At 33.9% G+C, this 23,821-nt stretch overlaps 2 protein-coding genes and 1 long non-coding RNA gene across 10 annotated transcripts in view; 1 reads left to right on the top strand and 2 right to left on the bottom strand.

Moving 5' to 3' along the window:
- pyd (polychaetoid) overlaps nucleotides 1–23,821 on the top strand; it is an 83,803-nt gene that overhangs the window by 16,855 nt on the left and 43,127 nt on the right. For 6 of the 8 annotated variants that reach the window (XR_008405610.1, XM_053759510.1, XM_053759508.1 and 3 more), the window contains exon 3: nucleotides 17,145–17,286. Coding sequence is in view for 7 of the 8 variants with exons in the window: in XM_053759510.1 (XP_053615485.1) it covers nucleotides 17,145–17,286 (142 nt within the window). In the remaining variant the exon portion in view is untranslated. Of the gene's footprint in view, nucleotides 1–1,889; nucleotides 2,166–16,328; nucleotides 16,759–17,144; nucleotides 17,287–20,245; nucleotides 20,435–23,821 lie in introns of those variants that run through there. The other 2 variants (XM_053759509.1, XM_053759511.2) reach the window with 2 other exon arrangements.
- On the bottom strand, nucleotides 17,666–18,863 carry LOC128678166 (thioredoxin domain-containing protein 12-like). Its single transcript, XM_053759525.1, has 3 exons — nucleotides 18,398–18,863; nucleotides 17,893–18,043; nucleotides 17,666–17,745 (listed from the first exon to the last, which is right to left on the bottom strand). The coding sequence occupies exons 1-3, from the start codon at nucleotides 18,724–18,726 to the stop codon at nucleotides 17,713–17,715; spliced, it is 513 nt and encodes a 170-aa protein (XP_053615500.1). The 5' UTR covers nucleotides 18,727–18,863; the 3' UTR covers nucleotides 17,666–17,712.
- LOC128678168 (uncharacterized) lies at nucleotides 20,273–23,600 on the bottom strand. Its single transcript, XR_008405612.2, has 3 exons — nucleotides 23,342–23,600; nucleotides 22,343–22,454; nucleotides 20,273–20,411 (listed from the first exon to the last, which is right to left on the bottom strand). It is a non-coding gene; the product is annotated as an uncharacterized LOC128678168 (long non-coding RNA).

The raw sequence follows: 23,821 nt of genomic DNA, 5'->3' as shown, positions 1-23,821 counted from the left end.
GGATACTTCCTGTGCTTGCGTAGGGTCATAGGCTCGAATTATTTAAGGGGACAGACATCAGGCATATGATCCTGATATATTTTTAATGGATGTAATATAATATCTGATTGGGTTTCTTCATAAGTTTTAATGTAACAGTCAAACAATATCATATTTTCCAAATCGTGTTGTCAACAGCTGTCATGAAGCTAGCTAAATTACTGTAGTCGTCATAAAAATGTATGATATAAGTAAGACGAATTAATTTTTAATGTATGGAACTTACAAACACGTAAACCTGACCACTGCAAAGGCGCAGTTATACTTATCTATACTCCTAGATATATTTTAGCAATTGTGAAAATGTTTTCATTATACTTATCTAACACGAAATAGCAAGTTATAAATATTTCCCTCAACCCAGTATAGGTCTTTCGCACCGCTTGACATTTGGGTCGGCTCCAAAGATACACTAAAGTTAGGCATAATTTCTGCCCCAATTTCGCTACGAATCTCCCACCCACGTCGAAAATAACCAGTTTATCCCCGAAAACTTAAACACCCTTATTTCTATCAGCAAAAACGTCGATTTTCCCACAGCTGCATCAAGATGCATTGGTTTTTCAGCTGCAGTATTCGCCTGTAAGTTTATTACCTTTCGTATATTCAGTTTATCCGAGCTATGATGAAATTAAATCTTCCACGGAGCTATAAACGTTAAATTTTTTATTTTATGAGCTGAGTTTTTTATTATTACGAGATAAAGTTATGGATGATAGTTTATTAACTTCATTATAAGGATATTTGGTTTGGTCTTCTTTCGTGTAAATTTCTAATTCGATACGAAGTAATGTTATTCGGTATGATGTAAACTATGTTATTTCAAGTTTTATGTCTGATCTATGCTATAGACCATATTTTTGGCAAAACAAAGTACCTTGTCAATAGGCAAGATTATGGCGGAGTGAGAGTAGGAGCCGTCTCTACCTTTACCTGTGTATGAGTGAAAATGAATCTTATTATGTTGGGTACAGATGTAGACGGATAATCATCAGATAGTAAACATTTACAAAAATAATTCCTTCTACTTGTTTAACAGCTGGATTATTTATCACACTTCGCATTTTTATATCTTTGAAATTTTATTTTGTATATTATACTTGTTCTCTTCTCTATTAAATATATTTCTTTTGATCTTTTTCGCAAAGAAGTTTTATAAAAAAACTTTGAAGCACTTAAATATTTTTAGCGTCACGTGCAGTCTTACTAAGATGTTCCTGAAATGTTATAAGCATAATATATGAAAAAACGTAATGTTCCAGGCTAACATTTGGCTCATGCTACACTTAAAATGAGTTTCTTGTTTATGGTAACTCCAGTTGGTTGAGTTGGAAAATGTTTGGAGACATTTTGTATAGTAATGGCACTGTTGTGGAAATTTAATTTTCTTAATATTTATTATTTATATTGATAAAAGTAAATAGATTATCGACATTTTCCTAGCAATGGTTCGTGTAAACTATAACTTTATATTCCAATAAATATTGTTCTGAAGTAATCAGCACTTCATAATATAAGGCTAGCTGATTAAATAATTTCAATTAATGGTTAAATTATCGACCCCTATATTATGAAATGATTAGGATTATTTTATAAAGAAACTATGTCGCCGCTTTCCAATCCTTGTAAGTAGGACTATGAAGTGGCAGTATTAATTGTGATACTGCTACGAGTAGGACTATGAAGTGGCAGTATCAATTGTGATACTGCCACAAGTAGGACTATGAAGTGGCAGTATCAATTGTGATACTGCCACTTCATAGTCCTACTGATTAAATAGTCATATCCACATATATTTTCAGTCGTGAATTCATTGGCAGACGGCCGAAAAGCTGGCAGTCCGTCCACGCGGGCGATGCGATGCGTCGCGTCGGTTCGTTCGAAATTTAATTAGGAATTTTAAATTAGAACAATTTATTTTTTAAACTAGTTGCGATATTAGAAGTTCGAAGTAAAATCATAGACAACATTAGCGTTTAGTTTTGTGTAGCGTAGTTATTTACGATAACGAACAACTTCATGTGAAAGTGAAAAATAGTGTGAGTGTGTGGTAGTGAAAATTTGTTTGTTGTTTTGATCATGTGGATTTTTCGGCAGTGAAATGATAAGCGAGGCATAAATAAGAAGTATTAATTACACTCCTTACCTACCTACTTACTAAAGACCTTTTATTCATCAAATAAAATGAAACTTACAAGTTCCATAAAATAAATACCAAAAGATAGTTACTACTTATGTTGTGAATTATGTTTCCAATAAAACAAAAAGTAATGAAATTAATAAAATATGTAACACAGCCATACGTGCACAAGTTAGACCTGCAGCAATTACACATAACAAAACTCTAATAAAAACAGCTCCGTTTATAAATATAACACAATTCGTTGACCTGCGTCACACATCAGTTGAGAAAATATTCGCAAACGTAAATACGCTTATTAAATACAGATATTTACTGAAATTATAACATTAACTTACATAATATTCTTTGACATAATAGTTTTTATATCACTAAAGTTAAAAATAAATGGCCATGGTGACATGTTCGATAGAATTGGCTTTCCCAGACAGATAAATCTTCTGCTGTTTACTAATTCGGGTTTCCTCAATAGCAATATTATCATCAGACATGGACCAGACGCCAAGATTTGTATGTTTGCACATTAATTAATTCATTGATAGATGTAATGCCGGCTCCACACGAAACATCAGACACCGACGCGAATGAACATTGCGTACTTTGTATGAATGTTTTTATTTACCGCAATGAAAAACCAGCAATGCTTGTATGCAAGTTCGGCGAACTTCTCCGCGATAGTGTGTAGCCGGCATAAGAAATATAAAAAAAAACTATACTTTAATCACCTGTTTGGTGATCAATTTGGCTTGAAATAACAGATAATCTGATGACTCAATGATTTACAAAGGAAAAGTATATTACAATCATAGACAGAACCTACAATAAATCTCTATACAAATAGCAAACTCTTTACAAAGGTTTTCTCTGAATGAAAGACCGTACTTTCACTTCAACAGATAAACAGCGCCCTAAATGGATGAGAATGATGCGTTAGAAAACTATATACATTTCTGTGTGTTATAATAACTAACATATAATTGACCTGACTTGACCATGATGTGTTTGAAGTAAAATATAAATTCAGTATGTAACTGAATTTTTTAAAATTGTAATTGTTTTTACTATAGTTACTATTATTATAAATGTCTGGATATCTGCTACAAATGAAGCGTTATGCATTGCGTAGTTAGTGAATGATATTATTTACAACAATGAAAAACCAACAATGTAGACTGTTCTGACTGAACTGTTCGACGACAGTGTGGAGCCGGCACAAAACTGAGCCGTGAATTTCTTTGCGAAAGCGGACATGATTTTCATACAAAATTTCAGCCCTATACAGACTTTCGCATTTATAAAATTATATTTATAATATTATATTAGTATTGATTTCATATTCCAAAAGTAGCAGTTAGCATTCGATAAAATCCCTAGTTAAGTCAATCAACATCCCTCGAGTCAGACCATTAACGTGACTGCTATGAATATTGTCAAATATGGCGGAGACGCTCATCATTTCCTACAATTTCCTGTGGCAAAGCACCCAGAAATGATGGAGCCGGCGCGCGGCGGATTTGGCGATGAATGATATGCGATGACTGGAAAAAATTACGTCTCAAAATCTGGATCCATGATTAAATGTTTTTTTAAGTAGTGATTTTATAGAAGTTCTGATTTGTCAAAGAGTGAACATGAAAATTGCGGAAACTTAGTTGAACAAAAAGTAATTGGGAGAGGCCTATCCAGCAGTGGACTTATAGTGACTGTGATGATGATGAAATTAAATGAACGTTTTAATTACCCACAAAAAATAAGACTGTATCCTGATATAATATTTAATCTTTAGTTCTTATTGCATTTGGGAGTCATGGACAATCCAATACGATGCCACAGTACAATAAAGAGTATGAGGACTAGAAAGAAGTTGAGAAAATAATTGTAAAACTGTCCTACTGGGGCGTTTTTGTTGAAGCAATAAATGTTTCTTTAAAACCAAATAGTGTTGTGAATGTAATGACCCACGCCCGCTTACATAGAGCAATTACATGAATATGACACGTTACGCTTGCTTTTAATTAATACATCTACAAAAATTCTATGCGGGATAAATAAATATTTAATATAAATAAAATAAATATTTTTAAATGAAAAGTGTGCACTAATTACAGTCCAGACTTGACTCAAATTGGGTATTTTTCTTAATAGGGAGTTGCTCAGAGCATTTCGAACGCTGCGACCGCGCTGTCATTACAATTTTTCAAATTTCAACAAAGACAATATTTCTTTTTCTGTCTGACTTTAACACAATTAATCTATGGTGATGTTAATTTTAGGATTTTGGAACTGATTCAATAAGTGGACCACGAAGCCAGGTAAATAGAGGTGTTTGAAATGTTTGACAATTTTATCCAGAGGAGGTCACTTACTAATATAACGTGTTATATTACTACTATACTAATATTATGAATACGAAAGTTTGTTTCTTCTACCATGTTTTATATATCTACTCAACCAATTTTTTTTACTGTATACATATATATAAGTACGGAGATTTAGATATGCTATATGCTACATTTTATCACAGTCTACATTGAATTTTCGTCGCCAAAACCAGAGAAAAAATCGAATATAAAGCCGTTTCGAGATCCCAAACGTGCATATTACTTACCGATATTTCAAAAATAAGTGATTCCAATTCAACAAATCAAAGTTAACTGCTCATTCGGGATCGTGTTATGCCAAAAATGTCGTAACATAACTCCATTTCCTGACATTATAAAAACACTTCTAAATTCTCACTCGGCCACGTCTAGCATTTTTTTCGTTTGTGCCAGTGTTTGTCAAACACTTGGTGTCAAAGACTTATGTTGGTTAAAATATTTCCAGAATCGCCATCTGGTACAATAGTTTATATATAGTTAATTCAGTGTATATTCTATGTTTTACTATAGCAATGAAATACTTGACTAAAATAACATTCACCGACGACGCTATTGTAAGAGGAATAGATGCGTTTTTATTCTTACTAAAAATCAATGTTTACTTTTGCTCACTGAAACATTTAATTTCAATAATGCCACTAAAATGCCACCACAAAACTAATAAATTAATTCTCCGACTAACACACTAGAACGTGGCTGGTCTCTAAAATATTACTATAATTAGTAAATTATTTATTATTAATAATAATAATAATGGTACAAAATATGGAATAGTTTTAGAACCACTGCTTTTTGTAGTATGCGTAAGTTGTCAACGTAGGCACTGTTACGAATATAGATATAGCACGAGCAAGCCCGTCTGTCTGTCTGTCTATTCCTATTACACATTCGGTGGTGTTAGAAATTATTTTGCTGTTTCATTTCGTAACATTGAAGTTTTTAAGTTAAATGGTTCTTTTTAATTTTCAATATTTTATTTAGCTTCACGAAACTTTCTTTTGGTTTTCTTTACAATATATGTATAGGTTTATTCATTTTGTTGACATTGTAGATTAGTGGCCATTCGATGTTGTTATTATACAAAACATACACTTTTGTGCCACATAAAGCTGTCAAAATACAATCGTAAATTAAGGGCTAATGTCAAATAAACTTTCTTTGCACTATTTAGATTATAACGAAGAAATTTATGGATGCTATGTTTAGTATATTACACGGAAATAAATTCTACTTATAATTGCAACATTCAACTGTAATTATTATGATATGAAAGCTATTATAGCCACATAACCGTCTTATTCATAAAAAGTTAAAGCGAAGATGTTATGTCTGCTTCTGCCGGGGTCAATTTTTTTTCATCAACACTAAATCACAATCATAATATATTTCCGTATACCTTTTGACTATGTACTTTATTGTCTCCCTACTTATATTTTATGTATTATAAAAAATGGTAGGTCCTTCTGGCATGATAGGGGCCAAGACTAAATGAAATTCTTCTCAATTGCGTTCGTTCCGAAACGCTAGTAGTTTGTAGCTTTAGTAAATATTATTTAATTTAGAAAATGACGTGAAATGGTGCCTGTGAAGGTCTACATTATGAATAAATAATTCGATTTTGATTTAATTTGTCAAAGTTTAAATATTGCAAAGTGCGACATTGACAAACATTTAGCTTAAAATATGCTTTAACATTTTAAATGAATAAATGGATAATATCTAAGCATTTCATAGACAATTTACTGGTCTACTATAGTATGTGATAGTCCAATTAGTCAAATCGACAAGAAGAAGATAGACAATTGCTGCCACGAAGATCAACTCATCAACTGTCTCGCGTTTCCCTTTCATCTCGTTCAGTATATTTTCCGATACTATAACAAACATACATTGACATTGAACTTACACATCCATACTTTTTCATTTATTGTAATGGTAGGAAGTAGGATAATGTACAATATTATACGAAACTCCATTAATTCAAAACAAAGCATTCATTACAGTCTCAAAACGATATGTTCCCAAGCGTTGATTAGCTTATTCAAGCCGTGGTGTTTACTAATTATAACCACATTAATATACATGAAGATAATGTATGGGAAGTTTGTGTATGGTCATAGGTTCTCGTTCCCTTGTTCCTGCTAATTTAGGTTAAATAGTACTATTTAAAATGTAGTATGTCTCATTACGCGATTAAAACCAAGCTTAGTAGTCTACTCACTGCTGAGCGTTATATTTTCTTACTTCTTTCTAATCGTCTCGCATTAATGACTTTCTTAATCGTAATAAAATATAAACAAAGTAATAAAAATAATACTTATGTTACTTATTGAAAATGACTGTACAAACATTACATGGATGACCTGATCTATTGTGGAGATCAGTACTGAACTACGATGTGGATGCCTCCACATCGTAGTTTATCTATATATGTATTTGTTATAAAATATAGTATCGTTGAGTTAGTATCCCATACCACAAGTCTCGAACTTACTTTGGGGCTAGCTCAATCTGTGTGATTTGTGCTAATACAATTATTTATTTATATTTAAGCCCCTCACAATAATACAAACCGTTGCAATAGAAAACCTAGTCTTGTGTTTGTTTATACTTGTCTAAAACTTTTCTGTAGTGCATTGGAAACATGATCAAGAGATTTTTTTTCTCTACACTGCGAAGCCCGAAAAAGCAACGTAAAAAATAAACTTTAAAATTTTGAAGTTTTGATTGTCATTTTCCAAAATCAAGAGAACACTTAAACAAGTCATTATAAAAAGCATAATGTCATAACAAAGTCACTAAGAACTTTGTCAAGGAGACGGGACCAAAACAAATTCTAGGTAAGAACAAGGCTTTCCTAATTGGCCTGGGATAACCCATTGGTACAACGAGATGAGCCTTCAGCTTGCGCCTAATTTCCTTGGCACCGATTACCATAAAGCCATTTTCGGTGACTATTGTGCAAAGGGTGAGGGGTATTAAAAATTTGCTGATCCTGATTCTGATAACAATGCTAATTGAGCCATGACCAAAAGTTTCTTCATTTCTTAAATCCATTTTACTTAGGGTCACGTCTCCTCGTACACTTACGCCAGAGAAATCTGCTCCGGGTTGTCATAGTATATATTTTGCTGGTGGATGTAATTTTGTATATTGATACATTCTTAAGAATTGCGATATGTTCTTCAATAATGGCGCATATTCAAAGAGTTGTCTATGCTCATCACAGCAATGGGCAAAAAGGACTGAAATGATATGACGAGCTTGAAATTAAACAGTTGGCGGATAATGAATTAGGCAGGAGTAATGCTGTATAGAGTATCCAGACGAAATGCCCGCGTCTCATCATAATATGGTAGAACTAACTAGTTTGATGTATACTTATGTACTAGGCAGGCTTTGTTTTTTACTCATACCCTGAGCTTCGAGGCGTCATAGCTCGGATCTACATGAAACTACATAAAAAGATGGCTGATACGAAAGATAGTTCTGTAGATAAGATAACAGAGGACATTGAAATAACAATACTCCATTGATTTCTAATGTCTAAAGGGCCAATTCCGACTAAAATAAAAACCAATTGAAATGATTTACGATACAAGTCAGAACTGATGCGGGTGATGGGATTCGAATTGAGTCGTTGTATTAATTTATTGGATACTGTAACTATGAAATATGCATATAAGGGTGAGTTACACCGTCAACTTTGACGTTGATTTTGACCTGCGTGCCGCTGATGGAACGATAGATGAAATGGCGTACTTTGCATTTCTGCGCACGTTAAAGTTAGTTCAAAGTTGACGGTGCAACCCACCCTGAGTCAACAAGAAGGTACAGGCATATATTTGCTTCCAAAGCTATTTAATAATTATCGAATAAACCATTTTCATTTATTTTAATGGTACCTACTTTAATATTTTTAATGAGTCTTCAGAGAAAATTTCGTATTTAATTTTGAACATCATAAACTTTAGAAAAATTGTCTTGGTTCATACAACTTCCATTTTTATTACGTGAAACAAAACAAATGTTGTTCATAATTATTACTTTCCGGAAATAGGGCGCTTAAAATAGCTCTCGAAATAAATTATGTAAATCTTTGAAGTGACGTCCGTTTTCAAATCAAAGTGACAAAATTACCATTTCAATGAATTATTTTCGCTCTGTTACTACCTGATTATTAAATTATTATAAACGTGAAATTGTTGATATATGGGTAGAATAAAACATGGAATACAAAGAAATTACTTTTGTATTCCTAATTTAAATATAAATTTACGAAATTTGGAAATTTGATATCTAAAAAGTTTAGGCCCTTAGTAGATACACAATCTATTTTTTACAACTTGTTCGAGATGTAGGAATGAACGGTGACTCCATTGGGCTGAGTAAAAACGAGACAAAAAATGAGAATCACGTTTGGACAAAAAGTCTTGTAATGCTTCATTTAGGTGACTATGGATATCTCGCTTGGTATTTATCCAGATCAAAGTAAACGGGATAGTTTGCTCTCTGGCTATGCTCAGAACTTTGTGAAACATTTTAAGTTTTGTGTAATTTGATTAAATTTTTCCTGAAAGATACCTTGTAAATGTTGCTAATATATTTTTTACGTTATTATCAATGAATTTCCATTACTAAATTTTAAGACAATATTGCGTGCTTTGCTTTTGTTTTCGCAGGTTAAAGTTAACGTCAAAATTGATTGGTGCAATCTCGGTTGACTGGCTGCTAAAAGTGTGCTGCGACATTTTGTCAAGCAAGTTAAGCTTTAGTAGCTTAACTTGCTTGACAAAATGTCGAAGACTATACTACATTTTTTGTCACCAGAATTATAACATTACTTACATATCATTAACTAAACAAAAAGCTCTTTTATTGTCATACAAGTGTCATGTCTTTGGCTTTTACATTACTCATACCATTAACATAATCTGTGAATGTGTTTGACATGTAGGCTGAGCATAATTAGTTATTTATTGTAGCTGAATAAAATCGTGATTGATCTCTCTAATTGAATAATGTCACTTAACATTGACTCTATGATTAAATTTAAAAATGAAATTGTTATATTATTTGTAAGTAATTTTAAGTAGGCGATATATAGGTTCACTACAATTTTTTTCACAATTTGTAGAATATTGTAATCCTTCGATACTCAAATGGTTTTGTTATGTATAACGTTAAAACATATGTAACATGTATACATATTATTTTTGAAATAAATAATGACATGAAAAAAATAAAAATCGAGTGAGAATTGAGCGCGCGGATTGACAGGGTTTCAGTTCCCGCTCGAATCCAGAATTTTTTCATCTCATATATTTATTTTAAAAATCCTTCAATACTTTTTAGAGAACTTCTTAGAGAAGATCTTTATAGCGTGTAGACTCAATCTCTCTTTCGGTTTTCGTGATAACCAGTACTTTGCCAATGCCAAAGCATGGTGTTGCACAAGTTACGTGGTGTTGTAAATAATGTATTTCTATGCGTGTGCAGTTGCAGTATGCATGTAGCATATTAGATTAGGTCTGAGGAAAAGTGCTACATATAATTGTACTTGCTGAATTTATAGATAAAAATATCGTGCGAAGTGGAGACGGAAAAGTAGAAAAGCGGACAACGACTGAGGAAAGGAACCGGCGAGAAAGAGAGAGAAATTTTGATCCTACAATCATAATTTCAGACATTAAGCTCATCAGCTTATGTTACTAGCTGTGGCCATGTGTGTTTGTCGCCATAGTGAGCTAAGCGCCACTTTACAACCGGGGATATTTGTGGCAATGTTCCTAATTGTTTTTGTTTCTGGGGCGCAGGCGCATGTGACAGTTACAGACTAGTTTAGAATACCTGGAACGCAGCCATTAGTCTGATGAATGAACACGAGCATTTCTAAGTCTACGGTGACATCTTTGTATGGTATGTAAAATGTACTTATAGTGACAGACTTGTGGTTAAATTGTAGTTATACAAGTCATGTCAAATACCTTAAGGTGACTTGAATAAAATTTGGCAGCAGCGTTAGCATGTCGAAAACAAACAAAGAAAAACATAGTGGCAGGATTTTTTTTTGTTTAATAACTATTTTCAACTTTTTCAATTGATAGTGCCATCGAGTTGAAAGAGATTATGTTTTTTTTTATCTCACAAAATAATTAAACTGTTGTTCTTCTCTGTATATCTAAAATTATTCGGGTCCGGACCCGTGCTTCACCTAAGTTCTCCTCCTGGGTGAAGCACGGGGACTTCTAAGGTCCCGTGCTCCAACTGATGACGTTATTGTCCCTTAGTACAGTCAAGTAAATAAAAAAATACATAATTTAACAAATATTTCAGCGAATTTCACGGTTTTTCGTGCTTAGGCATAACATCATCATTACTTAACAGTTTTCACTAAGCATAGTCTAGATTTGATATCCTATTAATATTATAAATGCGAAAGTTTGTGAGGTTTGTGTATGTATGTTACTCTTTACAGCAAAATCTACTGGACCATTTGTTATGAAATTTGGTGCACGGGTGGAATATAACCTACACATAGGGTACTTTTAATCCCGAAATTCCCATGGGGGCGAAGCCCCGGGGCGCAGCTAATATAATATATTTGTAGGGTTGACCGTTATTACAAATGCTTTACGTCAAAGAAACTGGTGGCAATGTATTGGCACACAGTACTTGTGGCATAATACAATACCGCTCTAAAGTGGAGTGCGTATTGGGATCAATGTTCGATGATTCATCTCAAATCGTCGGAGCCAATTTGAACTTTATTCCTGTTTATTTAGAGATGTTTTAGTTAAAAGTGCGGCTGATGACGTCTTGGGAACTTGTGAATGACTGCCTTTTACTTTAAAAGGGACTGTAACAAGAACTTTTATTAGCGTTAAGTTTGATGTTTGTGTGTTTATTTGATGTTAGTTAGTCTTACCAAACCATCCATCGTCATTTATTGTCATCCAAACTATACGTGTATATCTAATTTCGACTAAATTTTTACTCAATCAGCGGAAGAAATCCGCTCAATCAAAGTTGCATGTTTCCAACACGTACAAACAATAGTACATTGAAAGTTAAATAAAAGTTGTAAAGTTTTTTTAATTAATTTATAAATAAGCTTTTGTTTGTCGATACGATAAATTTATCGAATTCGACAAAAATAATCCACTACGACCTAAAACTGAATCTCATCAAAATTCCTTTGCTGTTTACCTTCGCGCATTCTTTCGTTTTGTAATCTATTGTGAATTTATTTACTTATTAAAATTATTACCTACCACAAATTGTTGCAACAGCCTGTAGGAGTTTACGCCCTTGGATATTGTTAGATCATCATGATAGTTATTATACCTGCTCTAATTGGTTTGCCCTGTGTAAGTAATCTAAGATTTTAAACCCACTTGGCTAATCAGAATTCTCCGAAAAATATGTCAGGATCACAATATTGCCATGGTTACGTGGTTTAAATACTGCAATTTAATTATCTAAAGAAAAGTGGTGGACAGTGGACAAACAACAAAGTTAGGTCTAGTAATGTTAAATATATAAATATATTAGGACAAATCACACAGATTGAGCTAGCCCCAAAGTTCGAGACTTGTGTTATGGGATACTAACTCAACGATACTATATTTTATAACAAATACATATATAGTTAAACATCCAAGACCCGGGCCAATCAGAAAAAGATCATTTTCCATCATGACCCGACCGGGGATCGAACCCCTCTCGGTTCAGTGGCAAGAACCTTACCACTGTGCCACCGAGGTCTTTAGTGTTAGTGACTCCTCCTATGTGTTTTATTTTATTTGTTAATGATTATCTTTATTTAAATGTTTCTGTTAATGTTTTCTTCATTTAACCGATTATTAAATAAGATTTGGTTATGAATTTTGATAATCAAGTACATAACGATAGAGAAAACGAAATAGAAATTTTCTTCCAGCCAGCTACTTCTTCAGATTGTAAAAGTCAATAAAGAGAAAGAGATTGAAGATTTTTGTCCAACAACCCTCACTATTAAATTTCGATTCCACCAATAATCACCTTAAAGCTAGATTTGTCCTTCGAGTTTTGCATCAGTTGGTTCAGCATCACCATAATAATTTTGTCACTGCTGGGTTTTTTCACGCCATTTTTTTCGGTCCCCTGTGCCAGTCTCATCCATCGCTATCCCATTTGGTTCAATCAGTATACATTGTAGTGTAACGAATAGTGATACCGTACATGTGAAACGTATATTGTAGCTATGCAAGTAGTTATTCATTTAAGACAAATCTCCTACGTGTATATTTGACATGTCATCACTAAAATCCCACGCTTCCTTTGAGTTTGAATACCTGTCTCTCCGTCTTGTTTGTCGTCAGAAAAAACATTTTGTATGCAATGACTAATCGATCGGGTACTTGTTAAAGGATTCAAACTGGTCATTAACAAGGATTTAAAATTAACATGAACTTGGTTGGAATAATAAATAAAAAAATCATGTCAGCAATTAGTAAGTTAAGTCGTGCGTTTGCTTTTGTGGGAATAAAAAAAATAAAACTTTTTTAAAATTATGTGATAATAGGTACCTGCCTATGTTCTTACTTAGTTGACTTCTTACTTCGTTCAAGAAGTGTCACGCCACATGAATAGGGAATCACTTACTCATGTAAATAGAGCTAATGTGCTTGTGAAAAAAATTACCAGTTTGGACATTTTACCAATTAAATCAAATTGCAATTTACTGAACTTAATTTAGTAATAAATAAAGCTGGTAGCTAATCAAGGTTTTCGAGTTTTTTAACTCATGACTCTGTCTTCCTCGTAAAGGATAAAACGTGATCTCATAAACTCTGTGAGTTGGTAATAGTGGATGTAATAATGCTGTTGAGTGCTAAAAGATTCTTAAGAAATTTATTTTCGTATTGTTTACAAAAGAAATTCCTTACCATGTGGAGGATCCGCCCACGCTAGGACCCTGTTTTTGTGGACCTCACAGGTTTTGAAGGCCCACTGACCGTATTTTACTTTATGCGTTTTGACGGCAGTTCTATTTGGATTGAAATCTTTAACTAAATCTTGAAAGAAATCTGTCTGGACTAATTCATACGATGATAGAGGTCAGATATGTAATGATTCCCTCTCTCCGTACACTTAACCACATGTATACATAGAGATTAAGTAGATAAAGTGTGAACTAACAAACATACATACGCGGGTGCCCTTTGATTCGTTTAAAATTATTGTTTCTAATTTCACTTCGTCAAACGTTATTGGCCTAAACTTACAACGCACAATTATTATATAGTCTAATAGATTTTTCTGCACTTTTATAATTTAGCCCTATACTGTTAGCTGCAATTTTAGAATCTCTATTGTAAGACATCCTAAAATCGTTTGGATTTTATTTCTTTAGACTTAACAGTAACCTAGTTAAATAATATTTGAGACAATATTCTCATATAAAATGTATGATGTAATAATAATTTCGAAATGTAATACAACAGGTTAAAAACTGAAGTTGGACAGCAGGGGTTGTGAGACCCTACTTTCGCATTTATAATATTAGTTGGATCATGATTGTACGTAGAATACTGATTCTACGTAGATTTTAGGTTATATCATTGACGTGTCCCACAAAATCTACTAGCATTGAAACAAATGAACATCCAATATGCATTTACAAAGTTACCTAGTGTCAAGTAATCAAAATTCTTTCGCCTTTCTCGCACGAGACAGATGAGGTAATGCGACAGAAAAGGAAGTGTCTCCACTAACTTTGAATGCCTACAATGTGTTGAACACTTAACCACGGATCGCGGAACCCATGAGAACGTGGTCAGCGTACGAAAGTGTGGACAATGGACTGGGGGCCCGTAGCTGGTGTTATTTTTAACAAACATGTTAAACGCACGATTTATATTGTAATTTGAACATTTGTTTCCAAATAATTGAACAGAAATGCCAGATGTAAGCACTTATACATTATAATTAATATGAGCATTAAAAGTTGTATAAATTACGTAATATCTTTTGCATCCGAGATCAGGAAACCAGTATGTAATGATAACGATTTTCTGACCTAAAGGTATTTTTAAATTATACTTCTACTAGATTTGTTTTGTTGTTGATGTAGCTTCCTTTTTTTGGACACTACAATGAAATGATCACGTGTTCTTCTCCGTATTCCAAACTATAATATAAGCGAAATTTCAAGAAGATTGGTCAGTAGATAAAGTGTGAAAAGGTAACAAACAAATTTTCGCTTTTATATTATTAGTTAGGTTTAAGATTTAGATTTATTTTAGATACAGAAAATTATGACTACTACAGCTGGCAAATCTCAAAGTACTTATTATATCAAATTTATTCAGAAATTATCAATTAACTTCCTTCAAAAATCAGAGCTTACATTTGAACGTTTAAAGAAAAAAAAGCATCTAATATAAATAAATGCCAAAACTCCACAGGAACATACAATACAAACGACAAAAACAAAGCCACATGGAATTCTATTCCGTTCGAAACAAAATTCGAAAAAAGGTTAATGTTCATTCATAATTACATTACGCCGGCTCTTTGTGAGTCATGATCTTGGATCATGGAGTAAAAAAAAATATATTCCCACTAGGAATGTGCGTGCCTTCACGTTTCTGATTTCTTTTCTTTCCGAAGGGCGGAACAAGTAAGAACAGAAGGCCCGCTTTTAAAAATAGCAGAATATTTTCTCTTTCAATTAACTTATGGTTATTCCTGCGGTAATTTATGATTATGGCATGAAGTTGTCGTTATAAATACACATATAAATATGTACTATAATTACAAGTACATTATTTATTTTCTCTTTGCCTTGCTTTCTTTTTATGATTTCGTCAATAGATGTGTTTATTTTGTCCAATTTTATCAATTGTTTGAATTACTAAGCCTGAATTTAGGCTAAGAATCACAAATACACAGAACACATCCACTTATAATCTTAAAAATACACATCTTCACGCATATCAATTTGGATGCGTTTCAAAGCGGTAGTTCCATAGTTATCAGAATATACGAGGTGGTAGTTCTGTGTCTGTTACCTACTGTGTTATGCTTCCTTCGTTAAAAGGGACGTAAGTAGTTTGTACACGGCGCAGGTTACTTGGTGGGTTTAGTGACGACTAATGTTTGTTCTCATATCTCATAAACGTAATTAATATTAGAGCGCGTTTGAATAATTTTCTTAATTTATTATAATTAAGTAAAAAGATAAACTGAATATATGTATTTTCACGCAAATATGAAATAGAGATGAATTAGGTAGGAAGTTTTATTTATTAATTTTAATGAAATTTTCGGTAATTGCTGTATTTTTACAAGCTTATTAAACTTGCAATATATCTGTGTGCCTATTGGGTGGGGTGACTGGGGGTGCGGAATTTAGCTACTCAAGTTTTAAACACATATCTTCAACCAATTGAGCTGAAATTTTGTATACAAGTTTAGTTTGGATTACAGTGCATTATTATGATGCATGACCTGATGGTGCATCCAAGAACGGTTCCAGACGTGTCTCGTGTTGACTCATCAACGGTTTACTGTCATTTTTGTAAAAAACCTTATAGTTTTTCAATAAACAGCAGCACTAATAATATGTAATTCTACCAGTATACCTATTAACTGCTACCAGTATACCTATTACCTACTTTATCTTATCAAAATATATCTTTTAACAATTTTGGTCTAATTGACAAACCAGACGCACCTATTAATTATCAAAAAAATGTTTACAACTGATATCGAAAAACCAGGTTAAAACGATTGCGAAACGACAAGATGTTTGACGTGTTTGCTAGTATCGTGAAAAATCATTAAAAATTGGGACTAAGGATGGGAATATTACAATTCTTGCAAGTGTCAACATGTGTTCGGTTTCTTAATTAGTAAATACTGGCCATAAACACCATGAACTAAAGGAGAAAACAAATTAATTAGCGCCAATACTAGACACTCTCTCTTCGTTTGAAATTCGAACAATTGGAAATAGAAACTAGGTAGTGTCTATATTTTTAAATCGGAAACTATGCCTTCGGCTTTGGACATCGATCCATTCAGCCAACCAGAGTGGAGTGATTCGAGTGACTCCTTAGAACCAGGACCTTTGCCCCAACTAGGGTATTTCGTGCCAGTGAGATGCAGATGTGAACGGACGACGCAACACGTGTGTAGGAGAAATAGAAGGTAAGCTAACTTCTAACTTGCTGGGCAAAAATCTTTACGCCTGTCCATTACGTAAATATCCTGAAATGGGTTCGTTATTATTTAATTTTGCATCGATCTTTCTTTCACTGTATTCTTGCCAATATACTGGTGTCGATATTTTTAAGACGTCTGGAAAATAATTATGTTCGAAAGACAACGATAAACATCAATGCAGAATATTAACAATTTAGATAAACCACTTTACGAAGTTTGCGGTACTGAATTTCGGTCCTGTTAGGAGTATCAAGGATAAGATTCGTTTAATTCAGTACCCCTTTTGATAGAAACTAGTTTCAGGGTGTCCATCGCCACTCGGAAATTTAGTAACTAGCTTCTATCTCAACTACATATTCTGTTGTCCCCAGAGAATCACCCCGCTCGCGTCGCTCCGTATCACAATGCTCCTGCAACAGCATATCGCGGAGGTCCTCAGCAGCCGCGTCCCCCATGCCCCTGCCACCCCTCAACAACACCATGGAGATGTACGTCGAACCTGTCGTCGAAGACGTGAGTATTTTTTTCTTTTTACATATCGGATACAGACACAATTTATAGTTTTATCAATAATTCACCTATGGTCTACACTTCGACAGTTTTGACAGCACTATTTTTCGATAGACGGAAGACAGCAGGAAGATTTATCAGGGCTTTGCTCAAAACTGGGACATAACACTTGGAAAGATTTCTTGGATTTGTAGTGTAGGTATATGGACGCGAATTTTGAGGTCGGATAAGCATTCAGTCTTATAGACTGTACAAATACATATATATATATATATATAAGTGTTTCGGAGTTAAGCTTAAATTTGGTTCGCTGTGCTATGACTTTTTAGTTTTTATCATATTCATCAAGTCACATTTACAATGTGATAATAAGAAACACAAACAAGTTTCATCAATTTATTGTTATGCAAAATATCGTATGAGCCTGGATTATACTCGTTGTTTAATTGGTTTACCGTTCTCCTGTAACGAATATTTATTTTATTATAATTCAAGACAATGTGTCCAAATTTATTTACGTCATCTCCAGATATATCTTTGGCAAAAATTTCACCGTTAAATACTACAATTGTAACTAAACTGTAGCAAGATTTAGAACGATCTTCATACATCAAATGTTTCTAGTTTGTATTTCTGCAATACTTTTTTCATTGATTTCACTATCTGATCCGGTTTGCTGTAGAAATACTTGTGTTGATTGCTGCCCTCTTCGTTGTAGATGTCGTGGTCGACATTTCCATTTGGCGAGATGAAAAGTATCCTATGAAAACAATAAAAGCAGTAAAAACAATAATTTTGAGGTTCTCTTTAAAATTGATTGAGATCTCTCTAGATCTAGAAGGTACTTGCCTTGACAGTGGGGACACTAAAATTGATGATGATCATTAGAAATAAATTGCATCTGTATTAAAATTAAGAATACATGTTGTCAAGAATTATTAGGACAATCACGGAGATGTGTAAATTGCATTAGCAATAGTAAAAGTGTTGAAGGTGGATGTGGTGCAAATCTGCATGTTACTGGAAAGGGAATTTAAATATTAAAGGTGCTTGTCGAAAGAAAAGAACGCCGCTGACCACAGATATAACTAGACAACATTGATTATTAATTTACCTCGGTATATAAGCTCCGTCTGGTGAAAACCCGTTTGCTTTGGGCTCCTCATCGTCAACCAAGTTGACCATCACAAAATGTTTACTAAGAGTTTGGATCTCTTCCGAATTCGCAAACTTAGGCTTCAGCCTTTTACAAGCTGAACACCAGGACTTGTGTATTATGAGCATGACTGGCTTGTTATGATGTGTAGCTATTTGGAGACCAGATTCTAAGGATCCTGCCCATACGTAGTTACTGCCAAATCCATTGTCGCGACCGCCCATAGCACTGCAGTGGACCTTTTGGAAAATTAGCGTAAACAACGCCTTGGATACATTCCTTGCCATTACTCGGATGTTGAAATCAACTACGTAGGTATTTCAGGCCGAAAGATGGGCGACTATTTACATTTTAAACTTTTGGAATTTGTTTGCCGTTGTTCAGCCATTTTGACGGATTGAACGCACGCTTGACAACATAAACATGATATCTATGGTTACAAACAAAAAGTCAAATAATATTTTTAAAGTAAACATAAAGGTTGTATGATAGTATATATGGTACACCTCTATCAACGCCACCTAGCGTAAAAGTATGGAAGCAAAATGTAAGCGCTGTGTGGCAACGTGTGGCTATGAAGCAGCTGTATTCAGATTTCCGCTTTCAAGTGCTTTCCCACGAGCATTGCGGCTCTTTAAAGGCAACTCCGAAAGATGCCGCTTAAAGCATTTTGGCTGAATCAGAGACCATGGGCAAACACTCGGTTTTCGGCCATCCCATCCCCATACGATTTCATATTATAATAGACTATTATATTGTGCTAACATATATGTAGCTATTTTATTATCCCATCGCCTAAGGCTCAAGATCCACCAAATAATATTTCCAACTGAAGCAGAAATGGGCAAGCGGATAATACGATATGCGAATAAGGAAATGTACGATGATACAATCTGTCACTGGACCTTACGTAGCTTTTGAAACGTGGATTTTTTTATCAGATGTTCACGCCTAGTATCTTCCTAGTTTATTCCCAAAAAGTCAGGCGTTTTTTGTTAAAGTTTCACGGAAATTTCTGTAGTCTTTAAAGTTTCACCAGGTGTTTTGGGAAGAAAAAGGGAAAATATTGGGCGTGACACCCATCTCTCGGAAAACTGTGGATATTTAGATATAGATGTGAGAATTTGTATTGGTCGATGAGGAATAAGTATATACCTAATAAGACGAGAAGAAAACAAATATCTGAAGATTCATAAACAAATAGTACGCCAAAAACATTGAATCCTTGATAGAGACAGATAGCTTTTAATCTCAAATGAAAATTTATATTTCCTAATAAAGTCATCAATGTTGATTAAAAAATGATTAACCAGGCATATTCTGCGTAATCAGCAGTTAAACAGCCACAAAACATTGGATGACAACTTTTTAAAGTCGCTGATGTGGATCGGCGCGTGCTGTGCGTGCGCGCATGTTTTTATCCCCTTTTCAAACATAACTATGTCGATGCGTCTCGCTCCATGTAGCCTATTGGAAAAAGCAGATAAAATATGATAATTAAATGTAATTTGAACGTGATTGCATCTCGTGAGCGATGAGAGAACGCATTTCAAACTGTATCAGTCCAGCATCAACCCGCGTTAACTTACTATGCTGTGATCCTTGCAAAAAACGGGGTTCTATAGATTTAAATATTTTGCATAAATATTCATCTAATAAGAAATCTCGTTCAACTTTTAAAACATAATAAAAAAAATAAAAATCTCATGGACAGTGGCTTATTTTTTAATTTAAAAATAAGTTCAACTTTCAAATTGTTTTTCGCGCGTTCTTTTTTCTATTTAAACGTTCGTTCGTTGTTAAGTGATGATGAACATGTATGGAAACCAAGGGCGACATAGGAACATGTACGGAACAGTGCGGTCGCTGGTGCCAACGCGGACGACGCCCTTTGCCCCTGGAATTGAAGACGTCATGTATTCTCCGCCATATTTTTACCACATACCGCCCCCTCAGCCGCTGAATACGTATCCTGGAAGGAAGAGACGAAAAAGGGTATGTTTCATGAGTTTAATAGGTACGTGATAAAATATCATGTCATATTGTTAAGAATTTTTGCTATCATTATTTGGGCCTCTCGATCATCAGAAAGTCTGAAAAGTTTTGGCTCGATCATGCAACCAAAATACAGTTCTAAATAAATTCTAGGTATCATCTCGTGTCTCTCTCTCTTCATCATCTCACCTATTCACATTACATACTCGTGTGTATACTCGTTTTTTTTTTTTTGCAAAATCTATGGATTGGATGGATACTTCAATAGATATTGATGTATTCTACCATTGACGAAGAAGCAGCTGCAATGTAGCGTGTCAAGTTTTTCCTCCCACTTTCTAGAGAGAAACAAACATTCTAGTATCTAATCTATGTCCATATTCATCACCATTAAACGAGTTATTCCATGTAACATGTTGTACATGGCTCAGCTCAAGTAAATCTTGATTGAGCATTTAAAATTCCTAGATATATGGAATACGGTCATATTATATCAACATTCGTCTATTCATCATTCAGCTACGCTTGCCCTATCCCACTTGATGTATGTATGTACCAATTGTATCACCATTTCAGCCTTTTTCTGCCCATTGTTGATAATAGGCCTCTCTTCTTGTAATCAACCTGCTATCACCGTACACAAAGACCTGCTTTTTTACACCTATCCATCATCATCAGCCGTTTTAATATCCCTAAATCTGGCTGGGCTGGCCTTCCTTATGGATAGATAAGGAGTATACCACGGCTGATGGGGATTGGAGTGTTAAAGCTATCCAGTAAGTCCCAAATATTTATGGGTGTTCCGTATTTTTTACGTGAGATAGAATAGAAAATAATTATATTCCCCATAATGTATAAATAAACAAAAATGGCTAGTTATTCAGACAAGTTTACACTTTGTACATCTGTGGTATTAGATAATGTAATAGATTGACAATCCAGACCATATGCTAGATCATGTAGATATTACCGGCGAAAATAGTTCCACATACATGCGTGACATGACATTGGCCAAAGGGGGCGTTTCACCTTGTTTATTGTTTCGTTTTAGATCTCAATGAGTTTCATTACAGTTTAACACGTTTTTTGCTTTCACCATAAAATCACAATCGACAAATCAAACTCATCGATCGATCGAACTTTTTTGATTCTGAATATGCTTAAAACCTTCGAGGAAAATTGGGAGAAAAACGTTACAATAAAATTCTATTGCGTGAGAATCCATAAATATTTGTTACGAAATATTAAAACTTAAGTTACGGCAGCTATAGCTAAGTTCACATGCAAACAGGTGGTTCAACAATCTACTTTTTCGAATATCGTAAATTTCAATCATGAACAGCCATTACGTAAACTGAATTGTTTCATTGCGTGTGATATTAATAGCTGTAAATTTTTTCAGTTGTAACTAGTTAGATCAATGACCATTGGACAAATGAAAAACATTATAATTAACTCTAGTTACATCAATCACCATATCGATCATTAACAAATGAAAAATATTACAATATCAGATTATTTTCAAGTGATCTTTAATATGTAAATGGTAGGATAAAACTAGTCAGAACTTTCTAGTTTTCAGTAAAATTTTCACAATATTTACCTCTAACCTATCTACAAATTTCCATCAATTTTAGTTAATTTATTTGATACATATCTTGCCTGCGATTCCGCCCGCCCAAAGTAGCCACCAAAAATCACTACAAGCCAATGCTCCTTTTTGACTTGAAAGAAGGACAGACAAACTTGTTATGTTCAAAAATATAGAGTACTGTTTTGAATCAGGGATGAAACCTCGGGTTAACAGGAGATAGATAATAATGATATAAATTGTAAATATACTTAGATGCTTAGATTAGATCATTAAATGATCTAAGCGTAGATTAAATAAATTATAAATTTACATACCTTCTTACGTTTCCGCATTTTAATTTCCCACCGCTATTCCGGCATGCTATTCCTTATTTTTGGTCCCCTGGTGCATCCTTACTTATCCAGACTATTGGTTTTACTTCGATACCTGTTGATGATTTCAGTCATCACCTTGTAAGACACGTAAAAAGAGGCAGAGAATATTGCTGTGTCAATAAACAATTTTTTGTAATGTTTCATTTTTATGCCTAAAACTATGTGCTATGACATTTTTTATTTAAAATTAAATGCTGTTATTGTGACATTTGTTTGGCATATCATCTACTTATTTCTCTTTCAGTGATCGGAACTATTTGACCATTGGTTATAAACTCATTTGTGATACGCAAATAATTTGGCTTGTGTAGTGGATTCCGGTTATACCTGGACACGTATGTTTTTCTCCTTCAAAATGTTTTTCAGCAATATTTGTACGAAAAAGACAAATGGCAAAACACATACATACTCGTAATATAAAGTTTAAATTGATGAAGTAAAAACCAAAGCGTGGCATTAATTGCAATAATCGGTTTTATAGTTTTAGGCCATTACATTTTGCACTGAATGACTCAAATGCGTACTCATTAGACCACCGGTACGCAAAAAAACTGAGACGTTTGTTGTTTGATCGAGCTTTCACCAATTTGAAAAAGTCTAGAAAATATTTTTTAGAAAATAGTAGTTTCCAGTATTATATAATTATGAGAAACGAATTATTTACATTTAATTAGTTGTGCCTTGTAGCTGAGCCCGCGTGTGACTTTTTGGTTCTATTATATCCTTCGAATAAATTTAGGTCGACGATGTAAATGAAATTGCTTGCTCAACTGGGTAAGGATGGCCCGGGACAGAGATGGTTGGCGTAGACGGACGGAGGCCTAACTCAGCAGTGGGTCGCGGAAGGCTGCAGATGATGATACACAGAAAAAACAATTATGTTTGCCTTTACATCTTACTTATAACTACTAAACCAAAATATGTACAGTGCTAACTTACATTTAATTTTACGGAATCATGTTTACTTCTCGATAATTTCATCTGTTTTCTGAAATTCGTCTATGAACCTCCTCATAGCTCTGTAGGAAACATAGAAGGATCCTGAGAAAATCATCGAGTCCACAATAACCTTATCATATTTCATTTTAATATAATTACATTAAAATGCCACTATCAGAATTAGGTCATATCAAAGACGGAAAAATTTGAATGACTTTCTATAATGTTTTATTGTTTGACGTTGTTATGAGTTATGACGTATTGTAATTATGAGTTGTACTCGTAACTGTGCATGCAAGCATGCAATTGTCAAAGAGCATGAAACTGTGGTCATGGATTTAGTAAGTACTTCGTACAACGTACCTACTAATTCCATGGTTATACTTGATGGTTCCATGATAGTTTCATTTCATATCCACAGACATTTAATTTATCTAGAAATATTGAATGTCTGTGTTTATACCACAGTCATGGAATTTG

Source organism: Plodia interpunctella, chromosome 19, assembly GCF_027563975.2.
Source record: "Plodia interpunctella isolate USDA-ARS_2022_Savannah chromosome 19, ilPloInte3.2, whole genome shotgun sequence".
NCBI classification, from domain to species: domain Eukaryota; kingdom Metazoa; phylum Arthropoda; class Insecta; order Lepidoptera; family Pyralidae; genus Plodia; species Plodia interpunctella.
Note: the sequence above shows the minus strand (reverse complement) of the source record. Positions and strands in the feature narration are given on the sequence as shown.